Here is a 21422-nt window from a genome sequence, read left to right as displayed (position 1 = left end):
CAGCATGGTTTCGCTCAATGTGTTGTTCATGGCTAAGAAGATGACTGAAAAGGTCTTCCAATGAGATGGGGTCGACTCGGGTGGTGATTGATGTGACCAAGGAGTCATAGGTGGAATCTAGGCCACCCAAGATGTAAGAAACCACCTCACAGTCCTATAGAGGTTGGCCAATGGCGGCTAAGGTATCAGCAAGTGTTTTGGCCCTTTGGTAATAGTCGGAAATGGAGAGGTTGCCTCTCTGCAAGGTAGAGAGTTGATATCGAATCCTGAGAATATGAGCCTGAGATTGAAATGAAAAAAGACGATCTAGAGTGGTCCATACTTCATGGGAAGTGGCAAGGCCCACCACATGAGCCATAACTTTTTCTAAAAGGGATGATAAAAGAGTAGACAAGATCATTTGGTCTTGTTGAAGCCATAAATCAAAAGTTGGATTGGGTAGCATCTGCTGTTCAGACGAATCAGTGAAGGTAGTATGATAAAAGTGAGGTGGTGGAGGGATAGAACCATCCACATAGCCGAACAAATTCTGTCCTCTAAGAAAGAGAGTGAGTTGGGCTTTCCAAAGTAGAAAGTTGTCGTCAGAAAGTCTGATGGTGATCCGATGGTTAAGAACAGTTATAGGAGTAGTAGGCTCTGGTTGTGAGGGTTGGGTAGGACCTGTCGACACACTAGACGAGGCCATTGATAAAAGTAGAGAAGAGGTTGGCTAGGGAGGAATATTTGAAAAAAAGAAGATGGCATTAAAGCCTTTATGGCTCTGATACCATATAAAAGCAAAGTGATTTTGAGTTCCCACTCACTGCCAATGTGTGGTGGGGGCTTTCATATATAATATTGAATTTGTACACAATGAAAAGCAACAAATCTGTCATTATAATATTTACATTTAATGTAAATATCCCATTGTAGGTTTCAGTTAGTTCAACTGGTAAAATTTCTGATGGTTGTATAAGAAATCTGAGGTTCAGAAGCGAACATCATAGATTGAAACTCTCTCAAAAAAAATGTAAATATAGCGATTTCCTTTATTTGCCATTATAATATTTACATTTAATGTAAATATCCCCCCTAAGGGAATTCCTTTATTTGGAACGTGTTTGACTTTGGCTGCCAGCTTTGGTGTGATTGCTTGATTCAAGGAGCGTGAATTAACGTGTGCTTGATTCATGGGTCCTTCATTCCGAAATATCTTCAATAAGTGGCCTCACCAGCAGGAATGACAGTTTGCAACTTATTTGACCCACACCATGGCATTTGGCAAGGAGATATGATCAGACACACTTTCTCCCCAAATTAAATGATGCACGGTCAATCATGAGCATCCCCTTGAGCTCTAGGCTGCCCCTAGATCGACTAATATGGGCATACACTTCCAAAGGCAATTTTACTGTTTGAAGTGCTTACAAGATTGCCTTGTTATCTTCTTCGGATTCGAGACCTGAAAATTCCAGCAATGGAAATCATAGTCAGTTCTGGAAAAATCTCTGGAGGTTAAATGTCCCGAATAAAATCAAGTCATTTGCTTGGCGAGCGAGTCGTAATACTTTACCTAAGAAAGAAAACTTGTGCCATCGCAAAGTTCTTGATGATCAGATCTACGAAGCTTGTGGATTAGACGCTGAATGCAGTGGTCACGACTCACCTATTCCAGAGTTGTAACCGAGCGCGGGAAGTATGGAAGCTATCAGGATTTCCGTTTGATAGCCGTGTGGCACCTACAATTCATTCAGCGGGTGGGTAATGATTTGTTGGAACTTGTAATTAAAGTTGCTTGGAGTATGTGGTTTAACAGGAATGCGGTACGACAAGGGAAAGCAAGACAACAAGCGGTAACAATTCTGCAGAAGGCACGACTGTTGCTTGATGAGTTTTAGATAGCCAACTTCCAACCTTCGAAGCCGGTGATGCATGTCAGTGGCCAGTGGACCAATCCTTCTCTGCCATGGTACAAGGTCAACGTGGATGGTGCAGTATTTGAGTCCCAATAGGCCTCGGGTGTGGGGGTCCTCATCGGGGATCATGGTGGCCTGGTAGCAGCGGCCTTTGAGCAAGAAGGTGTACTGCCCTTTGGGTCCATAAGAGGCCGAAGCCAAAGCTTTGGGGGAGGCCGTGGACTTCGCTTGGGGCATTGGTATAAGGGATGTTCATTTTGAATGTGATTCAAAACTGATTGTAGACGTCGTGCTTGGTGTTAGGCTGTTAGCAATCCTCAAGTGTTTATCTATAACATCATCGCAGGCTTTTGTCGGAAGTTACAAGCATTCAGGACTTCACAAGTCTCACATGTTAAGCGAACAGGAACCGGCCAACTCATATCTTGGCTCAGCATGCCAAGAGTATTGAGTATTATGTAACTTAAATAAAAGAAAATTTAGCTTTTATTGGGTCTACTTTGTCAAAATGTACTGAATATATCTTCTTCTTAATAAAGTTGCTGTCTTTTCATCAAAAAAAAAAAAAAAAATCTATGCATGACAAGCTTTCTGAATTTCAAATTATCAATTAGTCAAACTCAAACTTAAAAGTAGGGTTCAAAAAAGATGTGCGATTATGTAATGAATGAAAGATGATGAAACACCAGTCTCATAAAAATTTATAAATATATATATACACACACCATAACTTGCACTGCAAGCTTAACGCAGCCAAATGAGAAACAAAAATTCCTTCATTCATAAAATGTGACTATAGGTCCAAAGTTAATACTTTAAGATAATTGGATAGCATTCCAGATTCTCCAGTTGTTAGATGGAGACACTTGTATTTTTGGGGTGTCAATTTGAGCGCTCTTCAAGCTCAACATATACTTTTTTTAGTTACGGGTTTTTTTTTTTTTTTTTTTTTTAAAGCATTCATTTGTGAAAAATTTTATTGTTTGTGCAGAGTTTTTTAATTTTTATATAGTTCCAGTTGATATAATGCCGTATTGTTTGCTTTGGTTGCAACAATAACTTATTTAAGAAAGGGGTTTAGAAAGAAAAAAATAAATAAAATGGAAAAACATTAAAGAATTTAGTGATTCCTGAAACAGAAGGCAAGAACTAGGCTGAGCAGTGCCTAGATAACCAGGAAGAAAAAACATGGCTTAGCTTAACTATTGGCCATTGGCTGCAAAATAAAGGACAAGCATGGCTTAGCTTAGTTTGTTTATTTTTATTTTTTATAATAATTCAATAGTTATAATATAAGAGATGAAATTTGAACTCTAAATATCTTTGTTGAAAACACCAAAAAAATTTAATTGAACTATAAGATTCTTGCTAGTTTGTTTATTATTATTACAAAAAATATTTTATTTTATGTTAATGTGATCCCTTTCTAGGCTTTGTCCACCGGTTGCCTATCAATTTCTGAATTTCGTGCTAAAATGGGTGCGACCTTTTTTCATGGTTTAAAATGTACCCATTTTCTTGTTTCTTTTGCTGAGTATGGCTTAAAATGCATAGGTCCTATACAGGCATTCTATTTTTATCTTTATATTTTTTTTTAATTTAATCAAAGCATGCATCTCAATTCTCAACCCATTCTTTTAGGCTTTTTCCGATAGTATACAGAGAATTAAGAAGAGAAAATTCGAAACCGTGTTTCGTGGGGAAACAAAAATAACGAAAAAATAGGGTGACAAGGTCAAACATTTTGGGTTTTTTTTTTTTTTTTTTTTGAAAGCCAAATATTTTGGTTAATGCTGATAATAAATATTTATTTATATTATTCCCTCTTATTATTCTCTCTAATATTACATGGTACAACCGTTCAAGACCTATATAATCTGGTAAATTTTTTTTTTTTTTCTTTGATCAGTAATCTGATAAAATATTGAAGTCCAAATAAAGACGAGTGGCTTTTATTAACATTGCCCGTCACTGTAAGCCTCTAATATTGACATTTACAAATTATGAGAAGAGAATTATATAGCATAAAGTATAGCATACATACACCTGGAATATTTCAAGAATATCTAGCATACGCGTATAACCCAAAAAGAAAAAAGAAAAAAAATTTAGTCAAAAAAGAAAAGGGATAGAAGATTCCAATACTTGGAATCTCCCCTCCCGAAGTTAGATACAGAAAGAATATATTGACATGCAACCCCGAGGTTTTTACCTTGGCTTGTCTTTTATCACATTTGTAACTAAAATAATAAGTGTAGGGATATAATAGAAACAATATCAGTAATGAACTCATGCATTACACCAATCACAACTTATCACTTTAGTACGTTATGAAATGTATTGCGAAAAAATAAAATAAAATAAAAATAGTTGCCCCTAACATCAACTAGAAAGTAGAAGAAAGAACAGATTGGGTCGCTGGACCTGAAATGATGACAGAAGATATCATGATAACAAGGGTAGACAATCACCGATTGCAATTACATCAAAAGATCCTACTCATACACCTGCAGAAACCTACATAATTAGCCTACAAATCAGATCTACCTCATAAGAAAATGTATAATCCTAGTTGGAAGTTCAGTACTCGTACCCTACTTCCTCTTACAATAATCAATATCATTTGAAGACAATTTTAGTTATTCGAAGCAATAATTGATACATATAGAGAAACAAGATCAGGGAACAATATAGTCAGCAAGACTTTTGAGATAATAATCGATTGCAGCTTATCATTTTAACCTCCAGGTAAAGATATATTGATATCAGTTCCAGACTTTCTAGAGTCCTGCATGTGCATGGCCACCCAGTTTTCTCTTCGGAAGGATGATGAAGAAGCAAGGTTTGGTCTTGGCGTGCTTGAATTTTGATGCCCATTTCCTCCCAGTCCCTCGTCATCTTCAGCACCAGAAAAAGGTATTACAGCCATGGTAGTAGCTGGTGTAAAAATAGCAGGGGTGGACTCATTTTTCAGCTTCTTTGGTTTCTGCTCTTGCTGGTTGCTTGGTAGAAAACTCCCTACGACAACCTGACTTGCTCAAATAAAAAGATTAGAGGTATTCCAAGCCATGGTTCACTTAAGTAAAAAAAAAAGTATATAACTAGTGTTTCTAAGGTTGTCATCTTGCAAACCATAACAACCTTGGTTACTTTAACTTCTGTGGTTCTTGACAGTCAGGCCTAATGATGCGAGAAATTCTGAAGCCCTAGAAAAGTTTTGCAGCATCTTAAGCAGGCCCAATGCACTAGTGGTAATTCTTTAAGTTGTATAGAAAGAAGAAGAATAGTGGTTATGCTTTCTATACATCTTAAATGAGCCATGTTCCGATGCTAGTGAAGGCAAGTGGACAATCAACCATGCGCTCCCAGTTGCTGCTTCTAAGCTAATTTAACCCACCACACCCAATTGAAACATAAACATAAAAAGGCTTACCTGCACAGGACTCGCAGCTACCAGGAGTCCAGCAACTCCTCCCCCAACAACACGGCCATCAGGGCTTGCCAAAGAAACACTCATCCCACCTGACCTGCTCCTTGTCCCTTGAGTCTCGGTCGGCATGAAAGATCCGGACAGCGAAAGTATCTCAAAACGACCCTACAAGAAAACAATAAGAAGAGACCTTAAATACATAGAACAGAAATTGATTTAGTACTGCCAAGAAGATTTTATTCTTTCTTTATTTTGATTTCCCAATATACTGACGAAGTACTCATCAAGAAAAACCCATTCTCTATTTTCTTAAAAGAACTTCTGAGGGGCAGGAGTCATCGATTGTGAGGGTTAATCAATGTTTATCAGCTCCCTATTTCATTGGCTGTCAGTAGATGGAGAAAGACCAAGTGATATTATAGATTTCATAGACTGCATTTTTCATAGTTTTGTTGGTCTTTCAGAGGGTATACACCCAGAAACTCCCCATACTGAAGAGCTGCTGTACTTTATTTTTTTTAAGACATTATTCTTTACCTATCAAATTATAGGTGTTTGTGCATGTGTGTGTATGCCTAAATATATAATCTATTTCTGATCTACCTCTCAAATATGCTCCGGTTAATTCTACAAGCCTCACACTAATTCCTCAGGTCTCCTGTATATATGGGAAGAAGATATAAAGGCATGCAAAATATAAGTATACAAAACTCCCATTTCTGTGAGGTCTATGAGAGGTGATTGGCAGGTGATGTCCCCCCTAAACACGCTTTTTTTTTTTGTGGAGAGGCTGATTCCAGCAAACCCACATCATTTTTGAATCCTCTTTGTCAAATAAAATAAGGGCTAAACACCCAACTCTCCTAGAAGAAGGATCTCAGGCATTTAATATATGCATCCCCTCTTACAAACGTGTGGACCCAATCATGAAATGGAGGATGCATATATTGGATACAAAAGACAATTATTGTCTCTCTTAAGACCCTGCAGAAGCAAGAGCTTAATGCATTGAGTACAACCTTCTCTTTTCTTTTTTTCACTTCCCAACCATTTCTAGGACCCAACTTCCTATTGGGTTTTCAGATGATGAAATTCTATAAAATCAATTTCTATATGACACAGCACTAGAACATCTATTTCTGTCAAACAACCTAAATCTTTTGACCTCTGGTTTGTTTATTTGTTTTGGTTTTTTTTTTTTTAATTAAATTTTATGGTCTATCACTTGTTCAGTTACAATTTGAGCTTTGTTCAATCTCCAATCAAGATTCTGAAACCTAGTTCCAAGCAACTTTTGTCCTCATTACAGTTATAGTTGAGGTGCATGCAACATAAAAGAGACATATACGGCAACTTCTAAACACACCCGCATGACATGGGATTTGATTGGTTTTTGAAGTAGAAGTTCAAAAAATCTCTTAAACAACGAATGTAAATCAATCTCCACCACTATTTTTAAGATACAAATAAAAAAAGAAAGCACATTGGAATAAATTAAATACATTGGAGGATGACATAGAATGATCCAAGGATTTGTGTTTACATACAAACTCTTATGGTGCATAATATTCATATTCCATAGTTTACTTATCAAACTAACAGTATGCTCGTGCGACGCATAGATTAATTTTAATTTCACATGTAAAGTAAAGAAAAAATTTCACAAATATCATTGAAATTGAACAATAAAATAGTTAACAAAAATAAAAGAGAATTGGTCTTAAAGTTATATAAGGGATGCCTATTGTGGACAGAATTTTTTAATTAAAACTAAAAATTATGGTAGATAATTAAAATAATTTAGAATAAGTAATGAAATATCTTTTAAATTATTTCAATTTTTTTGTTATAGTATCGAAATAGTAATTTAAATTTCTTAGAACTTTGACAATAGAATTTCACCTAGAGTAAAGTTATTTTAATAATTTCAATGTAGTAATGGTACGATGAGGATCTTAAGTTAGTCAGGATGAAAAGTCCTTTGTTTTTAAAATAAATGGACAAAAAATGACGGACTACATGGCAGAAGGGGAAAAAAAAGTAGAGGATTCCCACTTACGCAACCACAACATGTAGGACGCAACTTTTTATGGAGTTTATGATTTTGGGACCGGCATTTTCCATAATCTTTCTTTATGTTCTAACAATGTCAAGGTAAACGTAGTAAGAAAGGTGTTTATACATTGTCATTAGCCCTATTAAGTGGTTCAGGTGTACACCTCACATGGTAAGACTTTAGACACTTAATCAAAGGCATACAGTTCATCTTTTTAGCACACAACTTATGATATGACGCCTGTTTCAAAAGACCATGTTTTATTACACTCTGGTTAAAGTGTGATGCATGTAAAACAACAAGGTGACAGAGTTTTAAATGTGGAGAGAGAGAGATTGTTTCAGAAGTGAACATAGATTATCACTGAGGTCAAATTTATGACTAATGTTTGTTTTCAACACTGAACGTGTTAAGTCATGCCAACATAACAATTTCCGTTTCCATTTACTAGATGCAATAAGCTGTGTATATTTTCAGTATAGATATTCTTATGAATTATCCATATTGTTAAAATAATTAAGGAAACCACAAATAATTATGCATTTTTAAATGCAAAAACTGATTGTCATTAGATGTTAGTATCACTATCCTCCAGTATTTACCCTTCATGCATTCAAAATCTAGGCCATGCATCAAAAATTAGATTTGAGATCTGATTAGGTTTGCTTTAGCTTGAGATAGATTGGGATGATTCCAACCAACTAAAGAATGGACAAAAGAAAGATAGTTTCCACAGTTTTTTTAACGTTTAAATCTAAGGATCTAGGACTGGTTAAGGAGAAAGTAATAAAGTAATTCCTAAAAAATAAGATTCAAAAAGAGAGAGAAGAAGAAGAAAAAAAAAAAAAAAAAAAAAAAAACCCTTTCGTGACCTAATGAAGGGTTAAAAAATAATTAATTTCTTTCTAGACACAAAAATTGTGTATGGACTTCTTTAAGAATCTAATTTTCAGAGATATCTAATATACATTTCCATATAGCAATAAAAACTCTTTTAAGATTCCTACAAATCCTCCAATTCATCTCTGTAAATAAACTACCATATATTAATAATTATAAAAGTAAGTTTTGCAATTCCTACTGTCATAAAGTTTTTATGCTAGCATAAACTAAGATACTGAACAATAAGACAATGGATCACCCAAGTATGAAAAGCTTTGTATTTAAAAGACAAACAAGTAATGTTTTGCCTAGAAAGTATTTAATCAATCCTTAATACAAATGTTGAGGTTGCATTATATCATCTATAAGAACTGGGGTTATTATTAGCTCCAGTGAAATCTGCCACGGAATTTGCATCAGTTTTTTTCAAACATGGGTATAGTATTTAATCATTTTGCATGAAGTAGTCTCTTTTCAATAAAATTTCTTACTTATAAAAAAAAAAATAGTATTTAATAATTTGCATGAAGTAGTCTCTTTTCAATAAAATTTCTTACTTAAAAAAAAAAAATAATAGTATTTAATCATTTTCTTTTAAAAGACCATATTCTTCTTTTATGAATTTGCTTGCTTCTTCCAATAACATTGAACTGGAGGGTTAACGCGTACAAGCACATAGTAAACCCTACCACCCACCTACATACAGATTATACACATCATCATCTTCCTTTTTTGTGCCTTCTCTTCTAAGAAATTGATGTGCCAGCATACCCAAATCACGTCAAACCCATGTTTTGTGCTCATGGGTCCATTTGGAATGGCTTATTTTGCTTTAAAAAAAAAGTGGGTAAAGGTGCGGCTGTACCTTGAAAAAGTAACGCTGTAAAAGCTGTACCATACATAAGCCAGATTTTAAGCTTATCCAAGCTCACATCATGTATTCTAACATCAAGTATTTCACATCCTAAATCCAGAAAATTAGAACTGTTTATAAGTGCATCATAAAGCATACAAGTGTAGCCAGGTAAGAGTATAACAAAAGAGAATATATTTTGAGATGGAGTTATGAAGTGCCACACCTCATATGTTAAAGTGCCCCCAGAAGAATCAGGTTGGCGAAGGGTAACATTTGAAATTACTCCATTAGCAGATAAAATGCAAATAGCTCGAGGTCCTTGTTGAGAAAATGATATAACCTTCATTGTAACATCCTGTTAACAACCAAAGAAAACCACAAAGTATAATTCACACAATGCATTCAAAAATTGTTGGATATAAAATGAAATATATTTATAAAGCAATTAAGAATTTTGAGGGCGAACTCAAAATTAGATTACACTTCTTTGATTACACAATTAATAACACTAAAATTAACTTAGTGTAATTTAAGCCATTGCCTCTATATAATGGGAAAACCTAATTTTGGTAAAATTCTTATAGGAGGAACTCCTTGAATTTTAGGAACAAGGACAAAAGAAATGTAAAGACTGCTATCAAGTTGAGAAACAGATTTCGAATCTCATAGACATTAATAGAAAGAGCTTAAAAGAAGCTACTCAAGAGGCTAGCAGCTCTAAATACTTTTTTCCTTAGGTACTTCCCCTAACGCCATATAAATCCCACCATGTCTTTCAAAAATATTAATTACCTTAATTATAACAGATGTAATATAAGATCTGAGAATAAGGGGGCTTTAGATGAAAACCAATCCCAGGCATACATCAAAATGTATATAAAGAAACAAGATCTTCCTGCCCTTGCACATATTCGCCTCTGTTACCCAAATAGTAAAACATTGGACCATGACACCAGCAATTAGATTAAAAGAGCGCCCCCCCCCACCCCCCCCAAAAAACCAAGAAAACTAAAAAGAAGATATAACTGTGGTGTTGAGGCAATACTTCTTGGAGTTGATATAACAATAACCTTTTTGATAATCCTTTCCGCACATTACAAAGATGTTTTCCAATTTAAAAAGGAAGAACATTTACAACCATAAAATTTTCTAGAGCACGTATATGATAGGAAAAATGATGAATCAAGAAAAAATGTCATATTTAGTAAATTAAGCTAATTTATTTTTCCCTAATCAAACATACCTCACCAGCATTGACAGTGATGATATGGGGCATAAAATTTGTACCCACAGAATTCAACTCTCCTGCAAATTAATAAATTCGAAATCAACCATTAAGACTACGCAATAATTTGCTAATATAAACGCTTCAACACCATTTCTTTTGTACAAAAATACAATGGTGGCCAACAATTTTCTCTCTATATCAAACAACTAATTAAGAAGTCACCACACAGTAGAAATATAAATTTTGAAGGACAATCACACAAATGAAGAGATCCAGGATAACGAGCATAAGTGATCCATGATCTACTTTATTTGCTGACAGTGCATATAAATAAGGAAAGAACACATAATTTTTTACATTCATTAAGTTTTCTTGCAATAAGCAAGTAAAGCAGAGGCCTTCAATCCACAATAGTTGAAATTTCAGCAAAACAGACCAAAAACTTCTATTATATTAGGTGTTGTTAGATGTAAATTATATCTAACAACATCTATGCACCATATAAGTGGCTGGGATCAAATTAGTGGTTTGATCTTTACTAAATTTCCATAGTTTGACACATTGATTCAATGCCTATAAGGAGGGAAGGTTAACCCACACCTTTTCTTAAACCACTGATGATCTTAACAGAGATCGTAATCCTAAATTCCACAATAAATGTAATAACCACACCTCAATTAGCAGCTTGGTTGGATCTGACTTCATATGGTAATTAAGTCAACGAAACTTATTGTTTCTTGATAATACTATAAAACCATAGGATGATAGGACAATGAATAGGAAAAAGTAAAATGTATACTAAGAAAAGCTTACAACAAATAATCTCTCGTAGATCTTTATCATAACAATGAATAGAGCAGAGTGTCCCAGATAGGAGACTTGAGTTGATCATCAGCTGCAAATTATGAGTTTCTGTGAAGCATTGATTGAGAGTACAAGATTTTACAGCTGAGTCAGGCTAAATGGCCTAGTTGTTTACTACAATATAGCTAAGTCAGCCAGATCACCAATGTGGAAGGCAAGAGAGTATTCCAAACTAGAACTAACAGTTTTGACACGAATCTGAAAAGGGTATCTCATTTCTTTAGAAACCCTTTAGAAGAATCCATGCAGAAAAGCAACAAATCCTTTGATAAGTTTAGTGAAAACCCAAGAAGTTGACAGTTTCAAGTAAATCAGGATTTCAATATCTTGAGGTAACAACACAGTTCTCTCAGTCAAGCCTGCATAATTTATAGGTTTTACGAATCAAGAATGACACGCCTTATTAGGTTCCATTATATTTCTGTCATCTCATGGCAAATCCCTTGCAAAAAGGCAAGAAGTAACAAACCAAAGCCACATAAGGAATATTCCCTCATAACACACAGCAACCCCAAAAAAACCCACCTTTTTATTCACAGAACAAGCATTTTTCTTCCATATTTGAACAAGAGCATCTCACATACCGTCCACATCATACTTTGACAAGTACGAATCAAAGAATCTTTTGAAAGAGAACTTTTTTAAAGGAGAACTTTGAATTCTTCAGAATAGTCAAGAGACAAGTTCCAAAATTTAAGTACAGGAACTCAATTATTCTCTAAAGGGCAGTTATACTATAAACAGCAAAGACAAACTATAAACATTCATCAAGAACCAAACAAAAACGAGCAGCATCCAAAGCAATCATAACATATTAGTGACCAGCATTTTGTTATAGTAAACATATCCACAAGTTGAATGACAAAAAATATGGCTATATAAAGACTCATTACCAAAATGTTCCACTCCCACTTTCTTATGTGGCTTATACTCCAAACCACTTGGCCGTGCTTTTCCCCGCTTCACAGCTGAGAAGTCGCCACCGGGTGGAGCAGAAGCTGAAATTGGCATTGGTGACAATGCCATAGTGACTGACCCCTCCTGTCCATACTTCCTCGGCCTACCTCGCTTCTTCTTTCCGGTTGTTCCGGATAATCCCACACTCCCAGGTGGAGCAGTCACAGCTGGTGAACCAGCAGTTTGGCTCTGACTCAGGTTTTCAGACCTTGGCGCTACATGATAAGCTGATGGAGCTTCTGCTCCTATCACAGTAACCCCAGAACTCATAGCTTCTCTTGCTTCCATTCATAGACCAAAACTTTTACTTAGAACTACCACTTAGAGCTAACAAATTTTATATTCTACAAGTCAGACACACAATAGTAACTGCAACAAGGAAATTTATCAAGAATCAGATAACATGAATAACTGAAACAAAACAAAACTATGATTTCAAATTAAAACCCTTTATTTATTTTTTGGAGAATGCTAAAGAATTCTCTTCTCAACTCTTTTTTGAACCTTCAACTTCAATACGAAAATCAGCTAACTAAACCAGAAATCTAACAAAAACTAAAAGATTAAAAAATATATATACATGTCAAAAGCCAGAGATTTATCAAAAGAAAAATGGGAATTAACTTCAAGTTTGACATTTTCCTCAACTTGAAAATAAAACTTGTAACCCAGATTAGAAAACAAAACCCAGAAAGAAAATACCAAAATGTATTTTTTGAACTCAAATTTTTTTGATCTTTGGAAAACCTAAACATTTTAACCCAAACCCAAAAAAAGAAAAAAAAAATCTATTCAGAATATTAAACTAGAAAAATTTGCAATTAAAAAATGTTTTTAAATATACTTTTTACTCCAAAGTTAAATCTTCTGAGATCAGAACTTCAACCTCAAACAAAAACTCCTTGGGGGTAAATAAAAACAACAATAAACAAAAATTTTTTTTTTTTTTGAAAAACAGAAAAATTATTTTACGAAAAAAAAATACCGAGACCTAATTTAAATTCAACTTTTCTCCTCTTTCTACTCCATAGCTCAAATCATTAAAAAAAAAAACTTATAACACAAAAATATAAAGACAAAACAGAACAAAAATCTAATCTTTAGCCAGAAATTTTCAAAACACATATTTAAAAACAAAACAAACTTCGAACTTAAACATAGTTCAAAATCCAAAGATCATGACCTGTGACTGTAACTTCCAGACTTCAACTAGCTCTTTCAACACTGCAACTTAGACTGTTCTGTGTCAGACCCTTTTCACATTTGAGCTCAGACAGTACTCTTATACACTCGAAAATCAAAAGGAAAAAAAAAATCACAATAATATACAATCTTAAAAACACAACAAAGTGTTTGTTTACTGGGAAAATTAAAAAACTGCTTTTGAATTTCAGGGGTCAGGAAAAAAAAAATCAAAAATAAAAACCGCAAGCTGGTTTCCAAAGTTGTCTAAAAACCAAAGACAGTTTGAGAAAGCAAAAAAGAAAGTGAAAATAAATAACCCAAATTTTCAAAAAATTAAAATAATAATAATAATAACTTTGTATTTCAGTGTGAAAACAATTATAGTAAAAAATTAATTGTTTTTTTATAAAGTAGTATTTGCTAAGCCCAATAAAAAAATTACAATATAGTTAAGACAAATTTCACGTCCGTGATGGAATTGTAGTTTAAATTTTGTGTAAATGTCTAATATGGTAAATTTGTGAAGAAAATTTAAAATTAAAAAAAAAAAGTTAGTAAAATTCAAAATTGCTTTCTTTTTGGAAAATTATTGTTTTTCCATTTAAAGCTGCAAAGGTAGTATTGGCGGGCCGACCTTTTTGTTTGCCGCTGACCTGCTTTTTGTCTTTTTCCGACAAATTAAAGATTATATTTTTAGGTATGCCCCTCAAAAAACACTACCATTTAACCAAACATGTCACTGTTTCTATTTGGTGGAAAGTTGAAAACTGAAACTTCTTTCTTTTTTTTTCTTTTTTTTATTCTTTTGATAAGATTAAAAATTCAATCTTGGAAAGTGTTGTGTCTTCTTTTCCATTTTATTAACAACTGTCCTCCTCATCATCATAATTTGAAGCACAAATTACTTATGTAGTTGGTTTTTTTATTTTAAAATAAAATATTATTATATTCAAATATGTGAACACAATTACATAAATTGGTGTACATTCAATTATGTGCACTGTCAATAAATCATAAAGGGTTGCTGTATCTTTTCTTTTTCAAGAGCACACGTTACAATTTATAGTTACCCAATAATTGTGAATAAAATAATTATTAATTTTTGAGAAAAATTTAGATACACTTTTTTTGAGAAGAGAAATTTAGATACACTTCGTTATACAATACTTTACGTTTTTTAATTAAATTCAAACATATAGTTAGTTATGTTGAATTTAACTATTCTTAAAAAATAAACATTATTTGTATTTTAAAAATTAATGCAACTTTTTACTTAAATTTAGTCGAAAAATACAATGTATTGTACCTAAAAAAACCGTATCTAAATTTTGCTTATAACTACTAGTTTTTATATTTGAATATTTCTACAACTCTATAAGAAATTCACCAAAATTTTCACACCCACTTTTTAGCATTCATTTCACTTGAGCCTCGTTGCAATATAAACGCACTAGAATGTGAAATATTCTGTGCATTTTTTTAGTATTTCTAGCAAATTTGTTCTATGTTATAGTGTAACAATTTTAAAACTCGTGCTTTTTAACTTATGGGTGTTATAATATAACTAAAATATGACTAGGTGTCCACATTTTGTTCTTTGTAAATCTTGTTGGCCATCTATCCTTTATCTATATAAACTTGGCTTTTTTTGGTTGGTATATAGAATAGGCTAGCAAAGTACCATAGTATTTAACATTTTTAAAAGTGTACTCTTGCTTAGGCTTATTTGAATTTTGGACAGTGAGAGGTGATGATCACTTCACGTGGAGGTTATAGTTACGGAGATAGACCTCGGTGATTTTGTACATGACATGAGAACAGGCATGCAGTAGTTTCCTTTGTGGGAAATGACTTCACCTAAAGCGTAATTATTTGCATGATAAAAATAAAATCAAAAAATAATTGTTGGTTTTTCTTTTGGACAAATAACAGATGTGAAATTGCATCATATATATTTACACTTTTTCAGTTTTTTTACTCTTAGAAAGACCATATAAATTTGATTACAAATTTGATTTACTACTTCTAATCATGCACAAACACTAGTGTTAAGCATCTTTTGATTCTTTTCATGTTTTGTATGCATGAAAATTGATTATATCATAATTTTCTAGAAATTTAATGCGTTTTAATTATAATGTAGACTATTTTAAATCAGCTTCACTAAATATTTGGCTAATTTAATTATGCAATTCATATCATAATGAGTGAGTCCTCGTATAAAATTATATCTTACAATCTTTTTATTTTTTATGAACATAACATAGCCATGCAACTATAATTTCTTTATACCTTAAGGGATATCATAATTGACAAGAAATAACGTCTCACGAAGCAAAAGTCATTAATAAAAACATAGTGTATTTAATATTTCTCAAAAACTACCACGCATCATTGGCGTTAAGTCACTCCATAAGTATAAGTTCTTGTTATGGGGAACAAGAATTATGATTCAAGTCTCCAAAATAGAGCTTCACACAAATATACATTAGATTAAATGGCAGTGCTTACTTAAGTTTATACATGCATCATTCATTTTTTTCCCGTTCTTAATTGACGTCGACAATGATTGAATTACTAAATATAAATAGTGTTCAAGCTTTAAAGAAGATTATCTAATATTTACCATTAGTAATATTTTTATTAAGATCCTATATTCTTAATTAGCCAAGCAATCCTTGGAGATAAAATTTAAGAATTAAGTAGGTTTTTTTTTTTTTTGGTTAGAATGCTTGTGTATGTTGCCTAACAAATTGTTGTGAAATACTCCAAAAGGTGTACAATTAAAAAAACCAACATCATTAACCCTACATTAACAATTCATTTGGTTGGGGAGATTTTGGGGAGAATGAAAAAAGGGGAAGAGAAAATCATTTTTTGTGTTGTTTGGATGAGAGAGAAAAGGGAAGGAAAAAGGAAAACTAGTGAGATCCAAGAGTTTTCTCTCAAAGCCCACCAAAATACAATTACCTTAAATTAGGAAGAAATTTGGAGAGAAATTAGGAACACAAAAGTGACTAGTCTTTTGGGCAAAACTATCTGTGTGCAATAACGTTCTTCTTTATTCTTTCACTATTTGTCTTTCCTCCCTAGTTTTTACTTCTCATCTGTTTTGGTTTTTCTTTATCTTTTTTCCTTCACCTATTTTTTTCTTCTTCTTTTGTTTTTGTCATTTAATGTTACTTCTCCTCCAATTTTTGTCCCCATCAAATCATCTGTTTTTTTCTCTCATCTCTTTTGGGTTTTTGTAGTTGTTTTTAATATATGAAGTGTCCATTCATACACAATTTTTTTAATAAAAATATATTAAAAAATTACCTAAAATGAGTTTGAGAGTAAATTTATACAAATGACATTTTTTGTCCTTTCATTTTTCTTCTCAACTAAATAACTGAAGTTCTCATCCAATATCATAAGAAAAAACTAAAATATTTTATATCCCCCTACTTTTCTATCCCCCAACTAAAATGGACTGTAAAAGTGATCGGCCAAAAGCTTTATAAATGAACTGGTTGGCACATTCTAGTATTTCCAATAGAAGTATTTAGGGTTCAATTCCCTTTAACCCCAACTATTGAATTATAAAAATAAAAAATAAAAGAGAGAGAGAGAGAGAGAAGTAATTGTGTGTACATTGTAATTGTTCAACGTGATTTAAGTTTTATTTTTTATTTTATTTTATAACTTTGTTTTTTTGTTTAATTTCAATAATCTTATTATGGGGGAGTGGTCTAACTGGTTCGCCTCCATGGGCTGTGGATTGTAGGCCCACAAAGGGACTAAGCATCAACAGGACAGACCCAATCCAAAATGCATAAAATATCGATCCTAACAACAAACCATGGGATCCACCCCATTGAAGCCTTGCACAAAAACACAAAGACGAGTAGACGATTTGTACACCTCGATTCGGAAAGAGGAAATATTGGACCAAGGTATAAACGCGACTTAGATACCCAAGAGCTAAGGATTCAAAAGAGGAGGGGTCTAAACTCAGCAACAATCATCTCCGCATTAATTAGATGTTTCCACCTGACATAAACAACATTTATTACTGAATGATTAGTCTAAGTAGTGCTCCACACCATTAACTCATTTATCCTCCTCAAAAGAGGGATGAGACCCCTAATGGAACAAGTATCTCCAGACCTACATCATCATAACCCACCATTGAAAGAAGGATCAACTAGTATAAATAAAATCCCGCTCCCCTCTAAACAGGGGTTCAAAAAAGGAAAGAGAGGGAGAATCATTGAGAGTAACATTATACTCACCTACCTGAGATATTGTGTACTCTCGGCGGTCCCATTTTCTATATTTATCAATCGTTTAGCATTTTGATTTCCTTCTTTTAACCTTCCCATTGTAAAAATCAGCACCCATATATAATAAATTAATTGTGATGGCCATATATTTTTTGTGAACTCATCTGACTTGGGAATTTAGACCCACACAATTATGGAGACAAATGAGTTATGTAAAGAAAAAAAATTTTCATATTAAATATTTTATTTTGATTGATTGTGTAGGATAGTACTCTAATTATATTCCACGAATATTTAATAATTTTACTTTCTCATATGCATTATCTAATTTATAAGATTTTTTTTTTTTATAGAAACTTCTTATAACAAGTTAATCACACATTGTGTAGAACTACACACCAACTATACTTACTCGCACAAAATCCTCAAAATAATGAAATATTCAATTATAGAAACAAAAAACAAAAAATGTCCGTACTTACCATGACAGCATATTTGGAAATTAGATGTGTGACATGTGTCCCTTATTTAATATTCCAACATTCATGCTGAAAGCATATCTGCGAAGATCTTAGTGGCAGTTGAAGTAAGCAAAGGTTCTTCATGGACCATGTGTGTGTGTATGACTGACGCCAAGATGGTCCTATTCCTAACTCGCCTTCCTTACTTCCTAACAAAAAGTTTGGTAAGTGAGCGGTGAGCCGTTACACTTGTCCGAGGTTGCTTGTCTTTCAATTCAGATTTCAGACTATAAAATATACACAAATCACTCCAATCTTGCGCATTAACTGTACCGCACATGCCACTACTACTCATAGTCATATCGAATATTTTCTTGGGCCCCATGATCCCATCCCTTGCTTGAATTCCCAAAAACACAAACATCAAATTAATATTCTGATGCTCTCTAAAGTCCACACTTAACTATCTAATCACCCTGTCCACTTTTGAATTTGGACAAGGACCCCATAATTACTTCTAGGCTCAACTAGACTTTCCGGCCATTTTTACATTTGAATACAGATAGAGGGTTTTAACTTATACAAAACAGGAAGGAACTTAGTTTCTACTTTTCTTACTTTGTTTAGAGTAGCAAGTGTGAATGGTCCGCTAAACATATATCTGGTCCACCTAAAAGAGAAGACCATGCTTCATTTTTATTTCCCTTTATGCTCCAATAGTTGAAATTAGGGTAGACTAATATGTCAAGCATTTTGAAAAGAAAGATCCATTTGAATAAAGGCTATTGACCAAAGCAACAGAGAGTTACTTTGAATTTATTTTAGGCTTTTGTTAACCGATGTGCAAATGCACTCTAGTTAAAGAAAAATCGAGTGAATTTCATTATATCGAGAAGTAATAAAAACTAATAAATAAATAAATTTTTAATTGAATATCATGCAATTTCTTTTTTAAAAGCTAATCAATCATAATAAATAAATAAAACTTAAAGGATTGAGCAAATTTTACTGTAACAAAAAATAGAAGAAACTAATAAAAAAATAAACTTCTAATTGAATATCGTACAATTAAGAGAAAAAAAAACTAAACTATCATAATAAATAAATAAATAGAATTAGGCAGAATCGGGTGGATTCCACTATATCAAAAAATAACAGAACTAATAAAGAAATAAATTTTTAATTGAATATCATGCAATTCTTTAGGAAAGCTAATCAATTATAATAAATAAAAATCAATTTTAGCCGATGGACCTCTTTTTTTTTTTTTTTTTTTAGAAGAATCCCGTGGGGATACAAAAATTATTATTGAATCCTTAAAGGATGTTGGTTGTAAACATCAAAGATATCTGGTGGAACATCAAAACCGGTGCACTTTGACACTCATTAACCAAAATTATTTATTTTATCAAAAAGAAAATACACCGGACGGTTAAACCTTTAAACTACCACCAGATGTTCAAAAGCAGCCAAGTGGTCAGCAAACAAATCCTATCTCAAGATTTGGTTAGATTGGAACTCAAAAGTAAGGTCAATTGCAAGAAAAATTAGCAGAAAGGAGCGGTAGAGTGGAGACCACAAGGTATAATGGTCAAAGGAAGAGCAATTAAAGATCAATTGTTATCCTGCCCTTTTCATCACAAACCATCATTGATATGGTGATGATTATTGAGACTGATTCCAACACATACTAAATTCCTTTTAATGGACCATCACACCCCCCAAACACATGGCCCAATTCCTTTAGGAGGTACCAGCTCCTATCAGCAAAAGACAGCCTTTCACTTCAGCAATTGGCTTTTTAGCTGCCGGCCAATCCAAGTTCTCAGAATAAAAATACAAAGCAGCTCATGTTCGGCTTCTAATTCGGATTGAGATCTGGCCATACCACCATGCAATTGTGAGTGGAACAAGTTCATAAAGTAAAAAGAAAAAGGAAAAAGTTAAAAGTTAAAATTTGTAATCTAACGGTTGAGATTAAAAGTAATTTTTAAAAATTTTAATCTTAGCCATAAAAAAATACTATTGCATGGTAATATGTTCAACTCCTAATTTGGACATCTTCACTTTCTAAAAAAAAAAAAAAATTGGACATCTTCTTAAAGATGCTTTGTTTCATTTAAACTCCTTTGAAGAGTTGGTCTCTTTCTCGTACTTTAGGCTAAGGTAATGCAGTAGTAAATGTCTTAGTTAAGAGAGCTAAATTTTTTTTTAGCTTTGGAAAAGATTTTGTTACATAACAAAAGTATGTGGCAACAAAAACAAAAGGATGTATTTAAGGGTCATGTGCAATACACATAATTAATTGAATTTTAGACACTTATCCCTTTCTTTTTTCTCGTCACATACCTCTATATGCAACAACAATTATTATATACAAGTATGCCGCAAAACTTTTCCCTTCCGTTTTTGATTTGGAAGGAGTCTTTTCCTTCATACATCATTAATTTTGTAAACGCTGATTTACTAGCTATTGAGGAGCCGATCTTTTTCTCTCTCTCTCTCTCTCTCTCTCTATATATATATATATATATATATATATAAAAGGATTCTGAGTCCCAAATGGGTCACCTACCATGATCATTGACTTGTCCTAAGACTCCAATGACTTCGTGTCAGGCCAGTTTGGTTTTCAATTCTTTTGTTCCATTTTTTATCTTCTTAAACTTTAAAATTTTGCGTATGTCCAAAAAGAAATATACTGACCCAGATGCAGAGGATTCCTCCCAGTATGACAATTATAATTTATTAATCAATTATATTTATATTATATGCCTCATAATTCTATCTTTATCTATAAAAACCAAATACGACAATTTGTTTTTTGAGAGGAGCAAATACGACAATTGATAAAGGTTTTAGTATTGGAACAGACATTATGATATAAGAGTTTAAATTTGAATTCATAGTCATCCGTTAAAAAGTGAGCCCCTACATTGATAATCACAATTGACGAAGAAAAATAAACGTGTATAATCTATAATAGTGTCTAAAGTACTCTTTGGAGGCCTCACAATTTTTGGCATACCATTATATATAAATTGAATTTAAACTATTTGCTACAAAATTTCCTATATTTACATCACCATAAAAAATTGACACATCAAATATTATTTTTAAATGATAGAATTGATAGTTACATATACAAATACAATCATAATAAATATCTATCGATAGCCTACAATAATTATCGACTTGCATATTTAGAAGAAAAACATAAAACAGAGATAAAAATTTCAAACATCCTAGGCATTATCCTATGTCTGTTTATATGAGCAGAAGATTTGAGCACACTAAACCAGTATAAAAATTAGAGAATACATGTATAATAAAGCACTATCAC

At 32.9% G+C, this 21422-nt stretch overlaps 1 protein-coding gene across 4 annotated transcripts in view; it reads right to left on the bottom strand.

Moving 5' to 3' along the window:
* Positions 1–13653, bottom strand: part of LOC126697094 (AT-hook motif nuclear-localized protein 1-like) — a 105259-nt gene extending 91606 nt beyond the window's left edge. For 2 of the 4 annotated variants that reach the window (XM_050393928.1, XM_050393927.1), the window contains exons 1-5: positions 13352–13653; positions 12105–12537; positions 10363–10424; positions 9343–9474; positions 5329–5490 (exon numbers count right to left, since the gene is read on the bottom strand). In XM_050393928.1, coding sequence (XP_050249885.1) covers positions 5329–5490; positions 9343–9474; positions 10363–10424; positions 12105–12456 — 708 coding nt within the window. In that variant the 5' untranslated portion in view covers positions 12457–12537; positions 13352–13653. Of the gene's footprint in view, positions 1–4305; positions 4924–5328; positions 5491–9342; positions 9475–10362; positions 10425–12104; positions 12538–13351 lie in introns of those variants that run through there. The other 2 variants (XM_050393926.1, XM_050393929.1) reach the window with 2 other exon arrangements.
* Between the last annotated feature and the right edge of the window lie 7769 nt (positions 13654–21422).

The sequence above is a fragment of the Quercus robur genome, chromosome 8 (genome assembly GCF_932294415.1).
Source record: "Quercus robur chromosome 8, dhQueRobu3.1, whole genome shotgun sequence".
NCBI classification, from domain to species: domain Eukaryota; kingdom Viridiplantae; phylum Streptophyta; class Magnoliopsida; order Fagales; family Fagaceae; genus Quercus; species Quercus robur.
The sequence above is the reverse complement of the archived record's forward strand: the minus strand, read 5'-3'. Positions and strand labels throughout refer to the sequence as shown.